This window comes from Bemisia tabaci, chromosome 4, assembly GCF_918797505.1.
Source record: "Bemisia tabaci chromosome 4, PGI_BMITA_v3".
NCBI lineage: Eukaryota > Metazoa > Arthropoda > Insecta > Hemiptera > Aleyrodidae > Bemisia > Bemisia tabaci.
The window spans coordinates 40,072,108-40,089,410 of NC_092796.1; the positions used below are offsets into that span (position 1 = coordinate 40,072,108).

The following is a 17,303-nucleotide window of genomic DNA, read 5'->3' on the forward strand; positions in this document are numbered from 1 at the left end:
GAACAGAACTAGGACTTCGTTAGCTTCTTCTAGGACCTTAACCTTGCTTGAAATCATCATAGTAGCCTTTCAACAGATCATAAACTTAAGTACAGTTTTTCAAAAGCTTGCAATGTAGACACAACCTGTAACACTCTTTGCATCCTGTTTATAATCAATTTAATTGGGCAAACTAAACCTGACGAAAATTTTATTTAAACTTGAGTCATGTGAAATTCCGTACCTGGCTTGTCACACGAATCAGATGTGGTATTCAGGTTCTGTAAATATATGGATTTACATTGCAAACAAAGAACCTGGGACAAATAACTAGGAATGTTTAGGTCAAGTCACAAAACTAAAACTAAAATAAAAATACAGAAATATCACTTAAAATTACATTAATTTGAACATTATTTTGCACCGTTTCTTCTCCTTCTTTTTTGCGTTTTAATTTGACATTGTTTCCTTGAATTTTCCAAATACTCACCTTATGTTTCGTTATTAAAGGAATGCAACTCCCCCACACAAGCTTTGGCTTTTAGGGAAGGATCTACTTCAATGTGTCACTTTTGTACTTACTTTCTTATTTAAATTTTTAATTCTAACTCTGTATTGCATCAAGCAAACCCTGCTAACTGACAACTAAGCTTAACGTCACCGTGCTATTCCAGATAAGCTCACCTTTGTTATTTTCCCCTCAGTAGACAGGATTCTGTCAGGGCAATCATAAAGTTGCTGACACATCTTCATTCACTGGTGCAATCTGATAAGGAATAATCTCAGTTATGGGCTATTTTTGTGAGTTGCGAATCTTTGTGGACAAGGTTTAGAGGCAGAGTACGGGCACCTCTGAGGACCCAGTGGAAATCTAAAACAAAATAAACATTACTGATGACAGACCTGACCACTTTGAAAATGAACAGCACTTTCAATGGGCTCACTTGCAAAGGAAGGTTAAGGGTCTGCGATGGTATGATCAAAAACCTTTAGGAAGTTTCAAATGAACGAAAATTTGAGATCTCTCGTTTAGAGACTCCGGGCAAGAACGCAAAGTGCGGTCTTCACTGCGGACAGTATATTAAAGGAGACTTGGTTACCGCAAGCTGCTTCACACATCTGATGCTTCTTCATAAGGAGATGAAATTCCGGCCATGTAGAATATGTTGATGTGTACATTTGGGAGTGTTTCTACAGAAAAAAGGTGTGATCAGAAATTAAGAAGTAAGCTTGCTGATTATTTACCTGCTGAAAAGAGCTGCGCTAAAACGTGGCAGGAAAGCAAACAAATAGACTTGTAAGTTAAGTAAATAAAAACAAAAGGACAAATTTGTTAGATGGAGGACAGAACATCAGAATATAACCTACATTATCTAAACAAATATTGGCAAATTGAGGAAATGTAATGATTTAAGGAGAAGACATGAAGTGAGAGACGTACCCTTGGACGTAACGAACACTTGAGATACACAATTTGGGCAGAGTATCAATAGGAAAATCTTTTGTCAATTGTGATATCAAGGCAGAAACCAACATATGAGCAGCAGGAGAACCCATCTTGGCGCTGTTTACATTTATACTGGCAGACATTTTGCTGATGAGCTCAACTTAATCCATTCATTTAATGCTGATTGGCTGAAACATTTCGGTTCAAGAGTTCAACAACCAACCACAGACTTGGTAATTTTAAAAATATTTGGCGCTTAAGGTTTGCGAAGTTTGGATTGGATCAGACAGTTTTATCGTCTCCCCCCTTTTTTAAGAAGGAGGAGAAGAGCACGTGGTCCCGGGCTAGATTTTTCTGCATAGAACCAAGGTTTAAGCCATCCCCTACAAATTTAAATGACGCTCAAAAATACTCAAAAGCTGATTGGCTTTCAACAGGTACCAAAGTATGACGTACTGTAAAGCTCTCTCATGATTGGTGTCTTGACAGACAACTTAATTGGATGTGCATGCCTTTCTCGTTTTGCCTCTGATAAGGTAATTGTTTATGTTTACTTTCTTCCTGACTGTGTATGTAATGGTATCTACGAAGCTGAATTATCACATATTTTCAATTTATTTTATATCACTTGTTTGTTAATCCTAAATTTTTGTGGCACCTATAAGTTTTAGTTGAATTACCTTGCTTGCTTTTGTTGAATCTTATGTGAATTCAAGAATTCAAATATTAAGGAGTTTTCCATGCTCCGCAGTCTCAGTTTTGCCAGGAGACATCGCCAAAGATGTAGTTTTTTTTTCCTTTTTTCCCAGAGCAGCTCACACTTTAGAAATTGTAAGTAAATTATATTTTCTCTAAAAGCGTGGAATAAACCCCCAGTAGACCCATCATTAGGCCAGCTGTCACCCTTCCAAGCATAATATAATTGTTGCTGAGAATGATTATACTTTCATGTTACCGATGTTGAAAACTACATTGTGAGGAACTTGATGATTTACCATTTGAAACCATGTACTATGTACTTGATGATGTTAGATTGAATTTCAACTTCCTTAAACTATAGGCTACTTGGGTAATTATTACAATTTATTTCTACACAAATGGAATTGAATAAACTTTCATTTAAACTGAGAATGGACCATCAGACAAGGTTGGAATTTAAGCACTCAGATACATGTTTGCTAACCAGAATTGCATGTAGGGCACGATTCTTGCATCAAAAATCACTGAAATCCACTCCTAACACTAAGATATTAACGTTTTAATTTTACATTGGTTACAGGAAATTTGAATCGCCCGGTCATGAGAAACTCAATACTCTACGTGAGTCAAATCGTGCCTTACAACGGTTTCGGCAGGCTTCTCAATCGAGCACTGTTCCTATCCCAACCTTTACCGTTCGAAGTGTAAAAACTTTGCTATAGCTGAGCCAAAGTGTCATGATTGAGGCTACTATATTTTCGTATTGCAGAGACTGCCACGGTAACGTTTATGTGCGATTTGACTCAAGCAGACCATTGAGTTTGCACGAGCGGAAGGTTTGAATTCACGCGTCAAGAAACATTAAATATCTTGGTTAGGAGTTAATTTCAGTAATTTTTGTTGTGCCAATTGTTTTCTACATGAAAATTTGGTAAAGAAACATGTATCAGCAGGCTTAATTTTTTACCTTGTCAAGTGGTCCATTGCCTTTTTATTCATCAAATCGTAAGAACGTCCTCTTTAGAAGTGAGTTATTTATTTGAACTTAAACTTTAAATTTTTTATTTTCAGATGTCTCCATACACGAAAATTAATGAATTGAAAGTTGAAGAAAAACAGAGGTATACAATCATTGTCATCCTAAAATACTTTGTGAAGGTAATAGTTCCTGATAGTATTTTCATTTCTTATTGTTTCAGTTGGCCACAGATCAATACACCTTACCGTAATATTTGAACCTGGATAGCTGATATCGATCCATCTACAAACAGCTCTGCGTTAAGAGATTTTTTTTTACATGCCATAACAAAAATAGTAACAAAGGACCAGAGAATAAGTTCTAGATTTGAGCATTGGATTAAATGATCCCTTATCAAAATTTTTTGTCAAAAATATTTTTCATGGTGAACATTTCTTAAAGTTACACCTATGCAAGATATTAATGTGTTTGGTGTTCATTCTTTTGAAGGTCTCCCGTCATTGGAAATCAAAATCTCTGAAGTTAAATTTAGACACTTCCAGATTAAGCACCTCCAAAGTAGTACAAGTTGCAATAAATGGAACTGTTTGCATGCCACAATGATATGCATTTGAAGTCCTTTTCCTTTTGTAAAATTTCTTTCGTAAGAAATCAACTCTCAATTTTGAATCACATTCATTTTAATTTTGTAAGATTGATAAGTGAGCCTGCAAGATCAGCAGGACAGAGATTCAAATTTATCTAGGCCTCCGAAATTTTCTGCAGTGCACAAGAATTTTGCAAAAAGCAGATCAACACAATGCGCTGATTCAACCTGAAAACCCCAGAAAAATGAAGAAAAAAATAGGGCATGTCTGCAATTTGGTTGCGACCAATTAGCACTCATGCAGCAGGATGAAGTAGAGGGTGAAACTGGCAACTATATCTCCAATGATAGCCTGGCAGGTACAAGGAGAAAACTAGAGCTGCCATTTAAATGAGCTTGTTCAGCAATTCGTAATTCTTGCATTTTGGAAACTAGAGAGTGCACAGAGTTCACATGAATTTTCCCCGATTTTTTTGAGCAATATTAACCCACGAAATACGAGTCCAAAAGTCCGTATTTTGTGCTCCCATTTAAACGCGCGCCGCTTGGCCCATCTCAAAATGGCGCCCATTATCTCCGTCCGGCGGTGGCCACACTTTTGACCCGGCGTGCCGGCGAGGTACCTCTGCATGCCTCTGCCGTGTGTGGGTCGTGTAAACAAACGAAGATTGATAACACAAATGATCCAAACAACTCGAAATCTCTTAATTTTAATTAATTTAAATCCATTTTCGACTTCAACCAAGCATTTGGCAATAATATTCATCGTATTTTACAACCAGGAGCCACGGCCTATCGGCTCATTTTAAGGTGCATTCTGAAAATCAGTCTTACAAGTCCAGTGTCCAAATCCAGACTTTCTTCTTTTACTTTTTGACCATTCTCTTTTCATTTTCGCCTCAAATCAAATGTTTTGCAGTTTCTTTGTCTTAAGTATGTGGTCCTGAATTCATTCAAGAGTTAGAAGTTCACCATTTATTTAGTATTATACGCCTTTTGACCTCTCAAGCTTTACCGATATGATCTCATGTAGTTCAAGGTTTCTTTGGCCCAAACCAAGTGATTACACATCTGATGTGTGTCTTATGGCTCTTCAAATTCGCAGTTTAGAACTAAATCAGAGACTACAGTTACTTAATCCAGTTCTGCTCTCTTGTTCAATGTTTTTCATAAGTGTTTGTTCGTGTCTGTTCTTTATAAGTGACCACTGTAGTGCGTATACACAGTTATGCTATCGGTACAGGTATTATTTCTTGTTTTCTTCAGTCAGGACTTTCTCTTAAGCGCAATAATTTACCAAAGAAATTCACCTAGTTGCGTGCATAATTTGGTGTATAGATATTCTGTTAATGTCTCCTTGCGGTGGTGATGCAAAGTTTCTGAGATCTGTCACAAGTGGATTTTGCATTTAGACGGTCACTCTTGTCTGATAAAATTATTGCTCTAGCAGCTTCAAATTTATACTTTGATCTCTGATTCATCACTAAATGACACTCATGCGGTGTCATTTATCTTTAATCAGTTCAAAGCTATTTCGACAATGAATCATCAAAGGTCCGATCGAAGAAGGAATTTTCTGGTGAGTGCTGCGGCTGAACCGACATCACAACTCTACTATTGAAAGCATCAACCAAGACATGATCATTCGTCTGGAAGTGAAAATATTTGGCAACTAATCAGCAGGCCGATTATTGAAGGCTTAGGGCAACCTGACAAGACATCAAATTCGGATATATTGCATGGATATGATAGGGCTATGTCTTTTCATGTCGGGCTGACATAGTTTCAATAATCGGGCAGCTGGTAGTTTAACAGGTAAAATTTGTAAAGTCACTTAGGTATCACAAGTTACATTCGCATCTCTTGTGGAACAGTTTTTGTAAGTATGCTTACCTTTGTGGAGATTAATTGATAACAAAACGAGCATATCAATGTCATAGCCTAACTAGAAAACCACTTTCGTAGATTTAAAAAGTTTCAGACTTTCTGTTTCTCTTCGATTATAAAATCATGCAACGAAATGTTACAAATGTCATCCCCAGATAACCTTAACCATGTTCCTGACTTATTCTTATGGGAGGATGTAATTCTATGTCTTTTCAAAATCCTTCCATCCGTCTGTACCTGAGAAATTCAGTAAACCAGCCGACTTTCGGACTTTTAACAAGAATGGTCGGCAACTTTACCATTGAAATGATTCTTAGGTGTTTCTGAACAAAGGGATTTTATTAAAATTTTTGTTGGACAGGTTTGATTCACCCTGAATTCTTAAATAGAGAGAAAAAAAATAATTTCATCACTCTAGAAAGACATGAAACTGACGAAGCTGTAGGTAAGTAAGTAGTTTGTGATTACTTCATTCCATGAAATATGATGAGCCTTGTTGCTGCAGGAAACACAACATACTAGCAGGAATCCTCAAATAAATTTTCTGTCTTGTACAATATCTGTTGATACTTAAGTATTTGATGATACCTATGAAGTACAAAATTTCTGATAAGACCCTGGGAATACCAGCAGAGTCATCTCAAAATTTTCTCTCAGGAACAAAACTAAAAATTGTGGAAGTTTCCTAAGAATGCTCTCAAGGCAAATTTACGTATTATTCATAGATGAAGTGTAGCCTGCTACATATCATGTCGTATTCCTCTTCAAATATACATGCAGGTGAGTAGATTTTGAAATTTTAAGCGCACAATTTGCTTATGAAAGAAGCGAGCGCTACCATGATTTCCACTTACCATTACCACTTCCTGATAAATTTTTATAAGTTGATGCTTTTGAAAGTTGAGTTGTGATGTCGGTTCAGCCGCAGCACTCACCAGAAAATTCCTTCTTCGATCGGACCTTTGATGATTCATTGTCGAAATAGCTTTGAACTGATTAAAGATAAATGACACCGCATGAGTGTCATTTAGTGATGAATCAGAGATCAAAGTATAAATTTGAAGCTGCTAGAGCAATAATTTTATCAGACAAGAGTGACCGTCTAAATGCAAAATCCACTTGTGACAGATCTCAGAAACTTTGCATCACCGCAAGGAGACATTAACAGAATATCTATACACCAAATTATGCACGCAACTAGGTGAATTTCTTTGGTAAATTATTGCGCTTAAGAGAAAGTCCTGACTGAAGAAAACAAGAAATAATACCTGTACCGATAGCATAACTGTGTATACGCACTACAGTGGTCACTTATAAAGAACAGACACGAACAAACACTTATGAAAAACATTGAACAAGAGAGCAGAACTGGATTAAGTAACTGTAGTCTCTGATTTAGTTCTAAACTGCGAATTTGAAGAGCCATAAGACACACATCAGATGTGTAATCACTTGGTTTGGGCCAAAGAAACCTTGAACTACATGAGATCATATCGGTAAAGCTTGAGAGGTCAAAAGGCGTATAATACTAAATAAATGGTGAACTTCTAACTCTTGAATGAATTCAGGACCACATACTTAAGACAAAGAAACTGCAAAACATTTGATTTGAGGCGAAAATGAAAAGAGAATGGTCAAAAAGTAAAAGAAGAAAGTCTGGATTTGGACACTGGACTTGTAAGACTGATTTTCAGAATGCACCTTAAAATGAGCCGATAGGCCGTGGCTCCTGGTTGTAAAATACGATGAATATTATTGCCAAATGCTTGGTTGAAGTCGAAAATGGATTTAAATTAATTAAAATTAAGAGATTTCGAGTTGTTTGGATCATTTGTGTTATCAATCTTCGTTTGTTTACACGACCCACACACGGCAGAGGCATGCAGAGGTACCTCGCCGGCACGCCGGGTCAAAAGTGTGGCCACCGCCGGACGGAGATAATGGGCGCCATTTTGAGATGGGCCAAGCGGCGCGCGTTTAAATGGGAGCACAAAATACGGACTTTTGGACTCGTATTTCGTGGGTTAATATTGCTCAAAAAAATCGGGGAAAATTCATGTGAACTCTGTGCACTCTCTAGTTTCCAAAAATGCAAGAATTACGAATTGCTGAACAAGCTCATTGCCGCATTTGCTTTCTCTTTGGGCAGATATGGAAAACTACCTAAATTTCAAGGACTCTAAGATGTTTCCAGCACAGACAGAGATGATGCTCTGATTTAGCATTAAATTCTCTAGAGGGAGCCGTTACTTACGAGTTTGCCAGAAAAATCGATTTTGTGAATTTGATGAAAGGCGAGACTTAATATGATACCTTGGTCTTGAATTTAATTTAAAATTTGCTTCTTCTTTGATTCTTCAAGGCTCCAAAAATAACGCAGAAAGGCACTTACTATCATTCAAAAATAGCTGTGACAGACGAATCAGTTGCACCACAGGACTTCAAAGTTTCCATTTTCTGCCCCCTAGCCAGGCACCCGCCATTGCCCATAAACAGTGTTCTCCGCATTCGAGGAATAAAGGTGAGTGCAGGTAGTCGAGGAAGTTCAAAGATAGGCATCAATCAGGAAAGACCAAGAAAAGCCTCTGAATCTATTATTCTCTTGAAAGAGTTATTGCAATTGATGCTTCTATCTAAACTGATTCAAATCAGACTCTTCATATGGTTTTTTTCTCAGACAGAATCCAATGTATTTGTAGCTGTCCACAGGAATAGTGACCCCAGGTCTGGAGCAAAATTTTCAGGAGGGAGGTTTTCATAAAGTTGGATGGAAAAATTTGATTCAAATTTGTTCGAGTTTTTGCTGTCTAAGCTCAACTTTATATCATATGTCAATCTTCTGATATAAGGACGTAACTACACTTGGCAATGAACCGTGACATCCATAACGTTCAATGGTTTCCTGGGTTTATCTAAAAGTGTAGTTATGTTTTTTTGTCAGCCAAGCAACAAATAGAGTCCAAAGGAGCATTTTCCTTTCAATAACTATGAGCTGGCCAGCTTTTTTCATGAATGTTTTGGAAAAGAGTCATTCAGAGTTTGAGTAGCAAGTGACTATAAAGTGACATGGTTTACCGTTCTTCCATGTTATTTTTGCAAAAATGTTTGTCGAACATGCTTCTTAGACCATGACACAATACCCCAGTTTTGAGCTTGTTAGCATCTGGGCTCCTTACTTACACGCTATTTTTTTCTCCTCGTAAACATCAGCTTGTTTTACTAAATAAGTTTTCTCATTGATTCCATGTTGAAGTGTAAATTTGGTGAAATTATTATCTTAGTTTAAAACCATCCTGTCTTACTTTATTCTTAAAATTGAAACCTAATCCTAGTCATCTCTCAGAAAATTCTGTGATACTTCTTCTGTATGTGAAGAATGTACTATTGAAACTCCCAAGATATACGATTAGTTTGTTCTCTGTTTAAAAGAGTATATTAATAGCAGAAAATTTGAAACGTCACAGGCAATGTACATATTTAGTTTTATACCTCTAGTTTTATAACCCATGTTTTTCGGACCGTATCATAATTCATTCTATTTTGTTAAGTGTTACAAATTTGTTGTATTCAGGAATATTTTTCTTCTTTTTAACTGCAGGTAGAAGCTTACAAAAGTATAGTGGATGGTAGAATTTTCGGCTCCGAAAACATAGATATCATCAATCCCTTTCATCCAACTGTCATTCGTAAATGTAAGTATTTTAGTTAAGAATATGATGTATTAATCTCTGGGTGATGGGGAGGGGGGATCAGAGGTCGTTTATTTTGTGAACAAACAGAAGGTAAAATATTTTAAGATTGACATGCACTCTTGAATATTGATGATAAAATTACCATTTCAATTTTTAAGATTTTCATCGACATCAAAACAATTTTGTCAAAAAAATCGAGAAGTCGCTCAGAAACACAGGTAATTTTTTTATCACATATCTTATCCCTAATTCTCACAACATGTATCTGTGTGCTCCTGAGTGGTGGATCCATGGACTTTACAAAAAATCAGTGCCCATAGAGTGATCTAACATTCTGTCATGTCAATTTTCAAAATTTTTGTAACCTTACTGCCATTGTAGTGCAGCAAATGCTCTCGCAGCAAGTCATCAAAATATGAGGATTTTTGGGGATTAAGTAATAGAGACTTCCACGAAATAAGTTTGAGGATGCTGTTCTTCATGACTCATTTTACAGCCTTAATTCGATTTAAATCTGCGAAAAACTGACACAAAATCTTAATCCCCAATCCTTGTATCTCATGCTGGAAAGATTGGTGAAACTGAAAAGTACCAAAATTAATTCTAAAAGTTTCCTTTTTTTATAAGTATATATTGTACTAGTCAATTTTGTTCCTTACTTACTAAAAAGATACATACACTCAAACAACATCATAGATGTTTGTTGGCTGATACTCTAAATGCCTAAGCCTCTTTCCTCATTCTGTCGTCACAAGCTTTCCTAATTAGTTCAAACGAAGAAAATGCAGATACCAAAACTGCGTTACTAAGCATAAGTATGGCTTGAATTCCAAGCATCCTTTCCTCTCTTAAGGTGCTCTATCTGAGATGCCGTCTCATGCGGCACTTCTTTAGAGGACGGTCAGAAATATTTAATTTTTTTTCTACAATATGAGAGCAGAAGAGTAGCTACATTCCCTCACAATAAAACTCCAACGCCAAGGCGTTAACCTCAAATAACTCATTTTCCTCTGTCAAGCCTTCTCTGTTGAATGAACCACACACACTATGTTTGCCTCATTTCAAGGTTGTTATGAACCGAAAAAATCAAGTTTTAAGGTCTACTCTTCTAATTTATATAATAATATGACTCAATTTTACTAAATTATCTGGTTTGAATCTCTAAATCATATGGAACTCAGTCCCAAAAACTTATGGCATAATTCCTCTTAAAAGTCATGAACATTGACTTGTATCATTAGTTTCAACCTACGTAAACATCAAAATCAAATTTTATTCATTACTTACAATATCAAGTTTTGTAACAAAAAACTTTTTGTTTTGTTCCAGTGGATGAAGCTGCAAAACAGAGATTGATAGAGTTGGTTTCAGCTTTTCCGTATTTTTTTGATGAGTTAAGGTTAGCATTAAAACCTAACAAGTCTTTGTTGAATTCACAACTCATCACATTTGTAAGTACCTTTTTGCTCACCGTTTGTATTGAAACTTCTTCAAAAGTTGATACATACTTTTTTTCACATATCAATGGCTAAAGTGCAAAACCACTTATCTCAATTGTGTTTCAGAATTTCCTCTCCTATTTTATTTTTTTGGTTTATTTTGTTGCTCTCCTAAAATTTTCCATCCTCTACAGTCTTTTTAGGCTACACCAAATAAGTTTACACAGTTTTAGACTACAACAGAAAATTTGTCATCCTGATTCTAGCATTTACTTTCAATGCTGAGCTGATGTCCGACAACCTTTGATTGCAGTCTAAAAATCACGTAAACTTATTTGGCGCGACTCTAGCCTCTGTGATGGGTTATTTCAATGCACTGAAAGCAATGATAAAATGGGATTAACATTTACCATAATCATATAGCAGATTATTATTTGTAATATATATTTTAATTTGTCCAGGAAGATACACAATTCAAGCTGTTCTCAGTGTCCACTGGTGAAAATCAAACTTTAATTGGAGTCCTCAATGAAATCAGGGTAATATTTTCTTCTGTTTTTTATTGTAACCGAATCTCCTCTTCAAGTTGAATGAGAAAGCTATGGTCACAAGAAAAATTCGTTGAGTTTGACATTTTCTCAGAATTGTTCTCTATTGCAATGGTTGTAAGCGGTTAAAAGCCCCAAAGAATTATATTATGTTTTATTTCAAGAAAAAAATTGACAAAATACCAAGCTGATTAAATGATCTTAATAATTCAGCAATGTTTCAAAAATTGAAGAAGGTCAAGAGATCAGAATTCAAGCCATTCAACCGATACCATCTATAAAGAGCCTCATGAAATGAGGAATAATTGAAATAGCTGTTCGCTCATTTTTAAAGAGCAAATAATATCAAAATAAAAAAAAATTGTGTCTCTTTTCCAGGACTGCACTTTAGATGAGGACACAAAAATGTGGAACTTTTCAATCTTTATTACTGATAATACACTCTATCCCAGTTCACTGAGAGTTTTCGTCAAATGCTCGTTTGATTCAATGCCAAATTTATCCAGATATGCGGTAATTTATTTACGTAATGTGAAAGTAAGTATATTATTCTGGCCAACCTTATCAAATTTAAAATATTTTCTTTAAAGTATATCACATTTTGAATTGAGATGAATTGTTTCCAGGTAACTCTGTTGCCATCATCAGTGGCAGTTGTGGTTTTCTGGGAGGGATTGGAATTTTAAGCAGTTTGAAAAGCTCAAGATCTATAACATTTGTCAAGGTTTATCATAGATTTAGATTTTAACTTTTTTAGTATACTTTAACAGTTTTATGTGTAACAAACTCAGGGTTGCCGGTGGTCTGGAAAATGTGAGAAAGTCAGGAAATTCAAGATGACTGTGAAAAGTCAAGGAATTTGTGGGAAAAGTCAAGGACTTTGTGGGAAAAGTCAAGGACTTTTTGGGTTAAGTCAGGGAATTTCTGACATATCTACCGATCAAAGTCTAGCGGAAGTCAGCATATTTTTTTAAAGAAGAATAGATGGTAATTTTGTTCAAAGATCAGAAAAAGTCAGGGAATTAGAAACTTTTGGAGTCAGGAAAAAGCAAAAGGAGTAAGAGAAAAGTCAGAGAATTTGAAGATGAAGAAATTACAACAGCCATGCAAACTGAAAACTATAGAAAGTACATGAAGTCACTATTGAAAGTTGAGCATGTTAGTGCAAAGTGCTGGTCTATTCACAGATTAATCATCAGGCAAGTTAATTGTTTCTGATTCCACTAATTTTGCAATGTGATTTTTGGTAAGAAATTGTTTTCATGTGCTAGCTAAAACCTGAAGAAAAAGCCTGTCCCGAAAGTCCCCCTTCTTTGATACGCAGAGTAATTTAATCAAACAAGGCTGAAACGAAACTTTATGTTAAGGCAGTCCTTCAGTGTTTTTAGCTTAAGTTCAAAACTTGTGTTGACAATGCTGTATTTCCAAAACGAGCTTTGAACTCAAGCTGAAACTTTCACTGAAGGATTGCCTCATCGTAAAATATCGTTTAGGCCACATTTGAACAAAATCCCTAAGTCTCGACGATCAGAGATGCAAAAAGGTCCATTTTTTGACAGACTCTTTGATGGTCTCACTGTGTTCCTCCAACAACAATCTTAGTAAGTTTTATTTCAACGACTGTTGGAGAATGGACACTATTACTGATGCGGATTTTAATTGATTCGACCCAAAAATCAATTAAATCGAATCAATTTTTTTTACCCCAATTTATCAGTCGAATCAATGAAATTTTTGCAATATTTTCGATTCTTGTTGACGGCCAAAGCTTTTCTCAAGTGCTTCAGCCTATTCCATTGATATTTTTCTCTCTTTTTTTGTGATTTTTTGACCGTTGCAAATCGTTGACATTTCTGCGAAAGTTGAATTCCACCTAGCAGCAATATGAAATTTGGCATCTCTAGCACAGGCAATAAATAGTCAATTTTTTTCGGATCGATTTTTACACTTAGATTGATTCAGCTTCAATAGACTGTTTGACAGAAACCGATTTCATCAAAAAAATTCGCACTCTAGATACTCTATCTAATTAAAAGTTAGCTCAAAAGTTGAAGCACTCTCTTAAACAATCTCAAGCCCTTTCTACGTACGTTATCCCATGTTCAAATCCTTAGGCGTATTTTAATTACTAGAAAACATCAAAAGAATAGACCAGATCAAGAATGATTGGATTAGAAGAAGAACAAGATGTTTCACACCAGCATAACTAACAGCGATAAAAAAAAAGTGGAAATGGGCAGGACACATCGCCAGAATGAAAGAAGAAAGATGGACCAAACTAACCACGGAGTGGATTCCCAACCAGAAAAAGAAGAAAGGAAGGCATAAAAGATGATGGGAAGAAGAAATCCAAGACAGAGCAGGTGGAAGTCGGAAGGATTGGTACAATCTGGAACCCAAAATAAATAAATCAAGCACAATAAAATCAAGCCAACCCTCCCCCTCCCCCCAACTAACCTCTCCTAATTTGAGAGGCCTTGCCCTTAAAGGCTGAAATGGGCTATCATCATTAAAATGCCTGAAAAGCCGTTTTGATTCCTATGGGGAAAGAAGGAATATGGTTCTAAAGGTAGAAATCCATAAAAGTAATTTTTTTATATGGATAAATTCTCCAATAAATATTCTTAAATCATTAATTTCTTTTGCATCTTTGTCATATTTTATTCAATTTAGTTGCACTTCATTTTGTAGGTTCAAAGAAGCCAGTATATATTTGAAGGTCATGTAGAAGAAGGTAAAGATATTTTGGATCTCAACCTGGCATGTGGCAGATTGCTTTCTGATCTGGATGAAAAGAAACTTAGCACTCTTCCTGATAAAGGTAATTATTGCTTCTCATATGTCCGCAATCTGCACTAATCAGGTAATAAATCACTTAATAAGGTATCAATGAAGTATTCTGAAACATGCTCTAAGTAATTACATATTTCTCTTTTAAGTTGTATGTAAAACACGATGTACGCAACAAAAATTACTAAAACCGACTCCTGACTAAGATATAAACGTTATCATTTAGCAACGGTTATGTAAAATTGAATTTTCTGCTTAAAAGAAAAACCGGAGTCTACGCGAATCAAATCACAAAATACAACAGTTTTGGTCGGACTCTTAATTGAACAGTGTTCCTTCCCTGCCCTGTGTTGTTCAAAGAGTAAAGGACGAGCAAAGACTGAGCCTAAGCACTGAGTCTAAGAATGCTATATTTTCATATTTTAGTGTCTATTACACGAACGTTGAGTGTGCGATTAAAATCAAGTAGATTACGATTTTTTTCATGAATAGGAAGTTTGAATTTATGCATAAAATACCGTAAATATCTTGATTAGGAGTTATTTTCAATACATAATTTCTGTCGTATAAATCAAGTTCGGCATGAAATCTGGATGCGGAAGTATAATGTATCATAATGCTTAAATTTGCATCTTTTCTAGTAGTCCATTGAAAAAATTACATTTATATGGGTTATCCAGCTAGTATCAGACAATTTAAGTCTCTTAGCTCACATTTTCAATCAAAGGATACTCACACTCCTGAATACTAATTTGAACCAGTGGAAATTTTCGAGCATGTCATCATTTTGTCAATTCAATAATCATCAGAATCATTGATCCTTGATTTATTTGACTTTAAAATTGGCCAGAAATATCCTTTAAAACTTGAAGAAAATTCAATTTTTAAGAAGCTTAGATTAACGTTAGCCAGCTTTTGATGTTAAAAAACAAATTATTTGGCATAATTTTTGTAAGTGGAACAAGGTATTTATATTTAAACCAAATATTACTAAGGCACTCTTAAGTATAGAGTATAATCAAAATAACACCCTAAAAAGAGATTTTAACTCATCTACCTCAGGTGAAATTTTCAAGAGCTCATTAAAAATTTGTATCCTGAAAAATCGAATATCACAGATGTAAAGTAGTTTTTAAGGAAAGATATTGAGTATTTTAGTCACTTTAATACCGTGATCATCTTTTTTTCAGAAAATGTCAAGACACGGATTGATGAGCTGATGAAATGGTGTCAGCTCCAGTACGGGAAAATTGCAGAAATTACACAACTAAGTAGTGTTTTCAAAATAAAATGGGAACCCTTAACGTCTGAGAATATTCATGAAATCTCGTGATATCTTTCTGTTCCTTAAATATTCAATTTCTCAGAAATAACTTACTCCACAATCCAAAGTCATTTTTCTGTTTCCTCCTCTCTGTTTTTACTCAAGGGCTCATCATGCCAATGTTATCTGTATAACTAGCTAGTTATATTTTTGTTAATGATATTTTCTAAATCAGTTAGTATTTCTGAATCATAATCGGGATCTGTGTCCTTGCTAGCAATAACATATATTGTGAAGGATCCACTTTGGCAAAAAAGTGGGCACTGTCGCAGATTGGCAGTATTTTCGAAGAAAGTAGATAAACTGTAAATTTGCGTCAGGTCATTGTAGCATTTTGATTCAGAATTGTGAGAAACCAAGTATTAAATTCGTGTATTTAATTCCATATAATGCATTTCCGCTCCTTATCAATTTTTGCTGAAAATGTCACCTAGGTGCAGATATCTTACAAAAAAAAAAAAAATCAGAAATATTTCCTGGAATGTAAGGGTGGATCGGATACCATCCTCAGGGCCAGATTCACGATTTTGCCTCCCTGGGCTAACAATAGTTTGCCATCCCTAGATTCCAAAAGTGGTAATTTTTGAAAACTTGAAATGCAATAAAAAAGAGGAAGGAAAAAGTTTTTCGAGATCCACTGCCTCCAATTTGCTGCAAAGGGCCGACCCATGTGGCCCCTCTTTAAGTCCAGATCTGGAAGACTACTTAACTTATTTTTACGTTAGCACCTCTCTTAGAATTATTTTTGTACTTAAAGTACAAGCTTCGTGTGTTTAAAGTGCTTCTTGTCAGCCCTAATAGTACATTTGTAGAATAACTCAGGAAAAAACTGTGAAACTGGTATTTTTTATCAGTATGAAAGTTGTACCTAAAAAAGCTTGTGAAGAAGTTGTAAATAGAGTTCAAGAATTATAAGTAACAAAGTTTATGATCTTTTTTTATTTTATATGAAAAGAGAGGTAATTCATACTTTTTCCTCATTTTTCTTTTATAAAAATATAAAATACCTATATTCCGCATCCGTTTCATTTCCATTTTTGGCCCATCTTACATCTTTCTTTACAAGTTTTCTTTTGTGTATTTTACGTCAGGTATGTGCTATTATGGAAACCATTAACTACTCAATTAAGTTAATACCTAATGTTACCTAGCTAAGTCTAAGAATAAAGGAATTTTTTTTTTTGTTTTTTTTTTTTCAATACATTAAACACTTTTAATAGTTGCAGTTTTCCTTAGAGAAATATACTATATATTGTATCTTTGTCAGTGTCCCAATTTCAGTTGGATAGAAGAATAAACAATTGTTACTGTTTTTCACTCCTTCTTAACTTCATTTGATATTTTTTACCTGCAGTATTTAGAAGTAACATTAACTTATTGTAATGAGGATCACTCATTTTTCTATTTCTGTATTTATTTATTCTCAGTTCTTATTTTCTCCCCCTAGATTTTGGCTACTTTTGATGATTAATATAGTATGAAAGCACAGTTGAACCTGAATATCGACGGTGAAACTACCAAACCACGTATCTCGTTTGCGGTGTTTAAAAATCTACGCTCGCATTTTATTTTTTTGAGGTAGACCAAATCAATATCATTCCTTGAAATTTTCACAGAATTTTCTCCGCACGAAGAGGAAAAATCACAGAAATTTTCAAGACTGGACGTTAAGTAGTTTTTCATTTAAAAAATAAAGTATGACAGGAAGTCTGCGACGTCGCAAACCGAGATACGTGGTTTGGTAGTTTCACCGTCGATATGGTACTTGCGCATCAGGATTGCCTTTTGTCCCCAGTACAGTTATCTGTTGTGGCAGGAAATTTTTTTCTTTTGATTACCTAAAGAGGGATCAGTACAAGGAAAAATTCTTTGCATCAGTCGCCTCAAAAAAAATTGCAAGGGCAATGATAGGTGGAAGAATTACTTCATATTC

General features: G+C 35.2%; 2 protein-coding genes across 3 annotated transcripts in view; one reads left to right on the forward strand and one right to left on the reverse strand.

The window, feature by feature from the left end:
• Positions 1–1,569, reverse strand: part of Hel89B (histone acetyltransferase 1) — a 40,784-nt gene extending 39,215 nt beyond the window's left edge. Inside the window, exons 1-2 of the mRNA XM_072299847.1 lie at positions 1,421–1,569; positions 664–850 (exon numbers count right to left, since the gene is read on the reverse strand). The gene's annotated coding sequence lies outside the window, so the exon portion shown is untranslated. The remainder of the gene's footprint in view (positions 1–663; positions 851–1,420) is intronic.
• Positions 1,570–1,992: 423 nt separating this feature from the next.
• LOC109031573 (uncharacterized) lies at positions 1,993–16,680 on the forward strand. Of its 2 annotated transcripts, none has more exons than XM_072299845.1 (9): positions 1,993–2,257; positions 3,197–3,283; positions 7,940–8,098; positions 9,176–9,269; positions 10,599–10,720; positions 11,170–11,247; positions 11,635–11,793; positions 13,948–14,077; positions 15,237–16,680. In XM_072299845.1, the coding sequence occupies exons 2-9, from the start codon at positions 3,197–3,199 to the stop codon at positions 15,377–15,379; spliced, it is 972 nt and encodes a 323-aa protein (XP_072155946.1). In that variant the 5' UTR covers positions 1,993–2,257; the 3' UTR covers positions 15,380–16,680. The 2 variants fall into 2 exon arrangements, with proteins under 2 accessions (XP_072155946.1, XP_072155947.1); XM_072299846.1 differs by lacking the exon at positions 1,993–2,257 and adding an exon at positions 2,322–2,495.
• Positions 16,681–17,303: the final 623 nt, after the last annotated feature.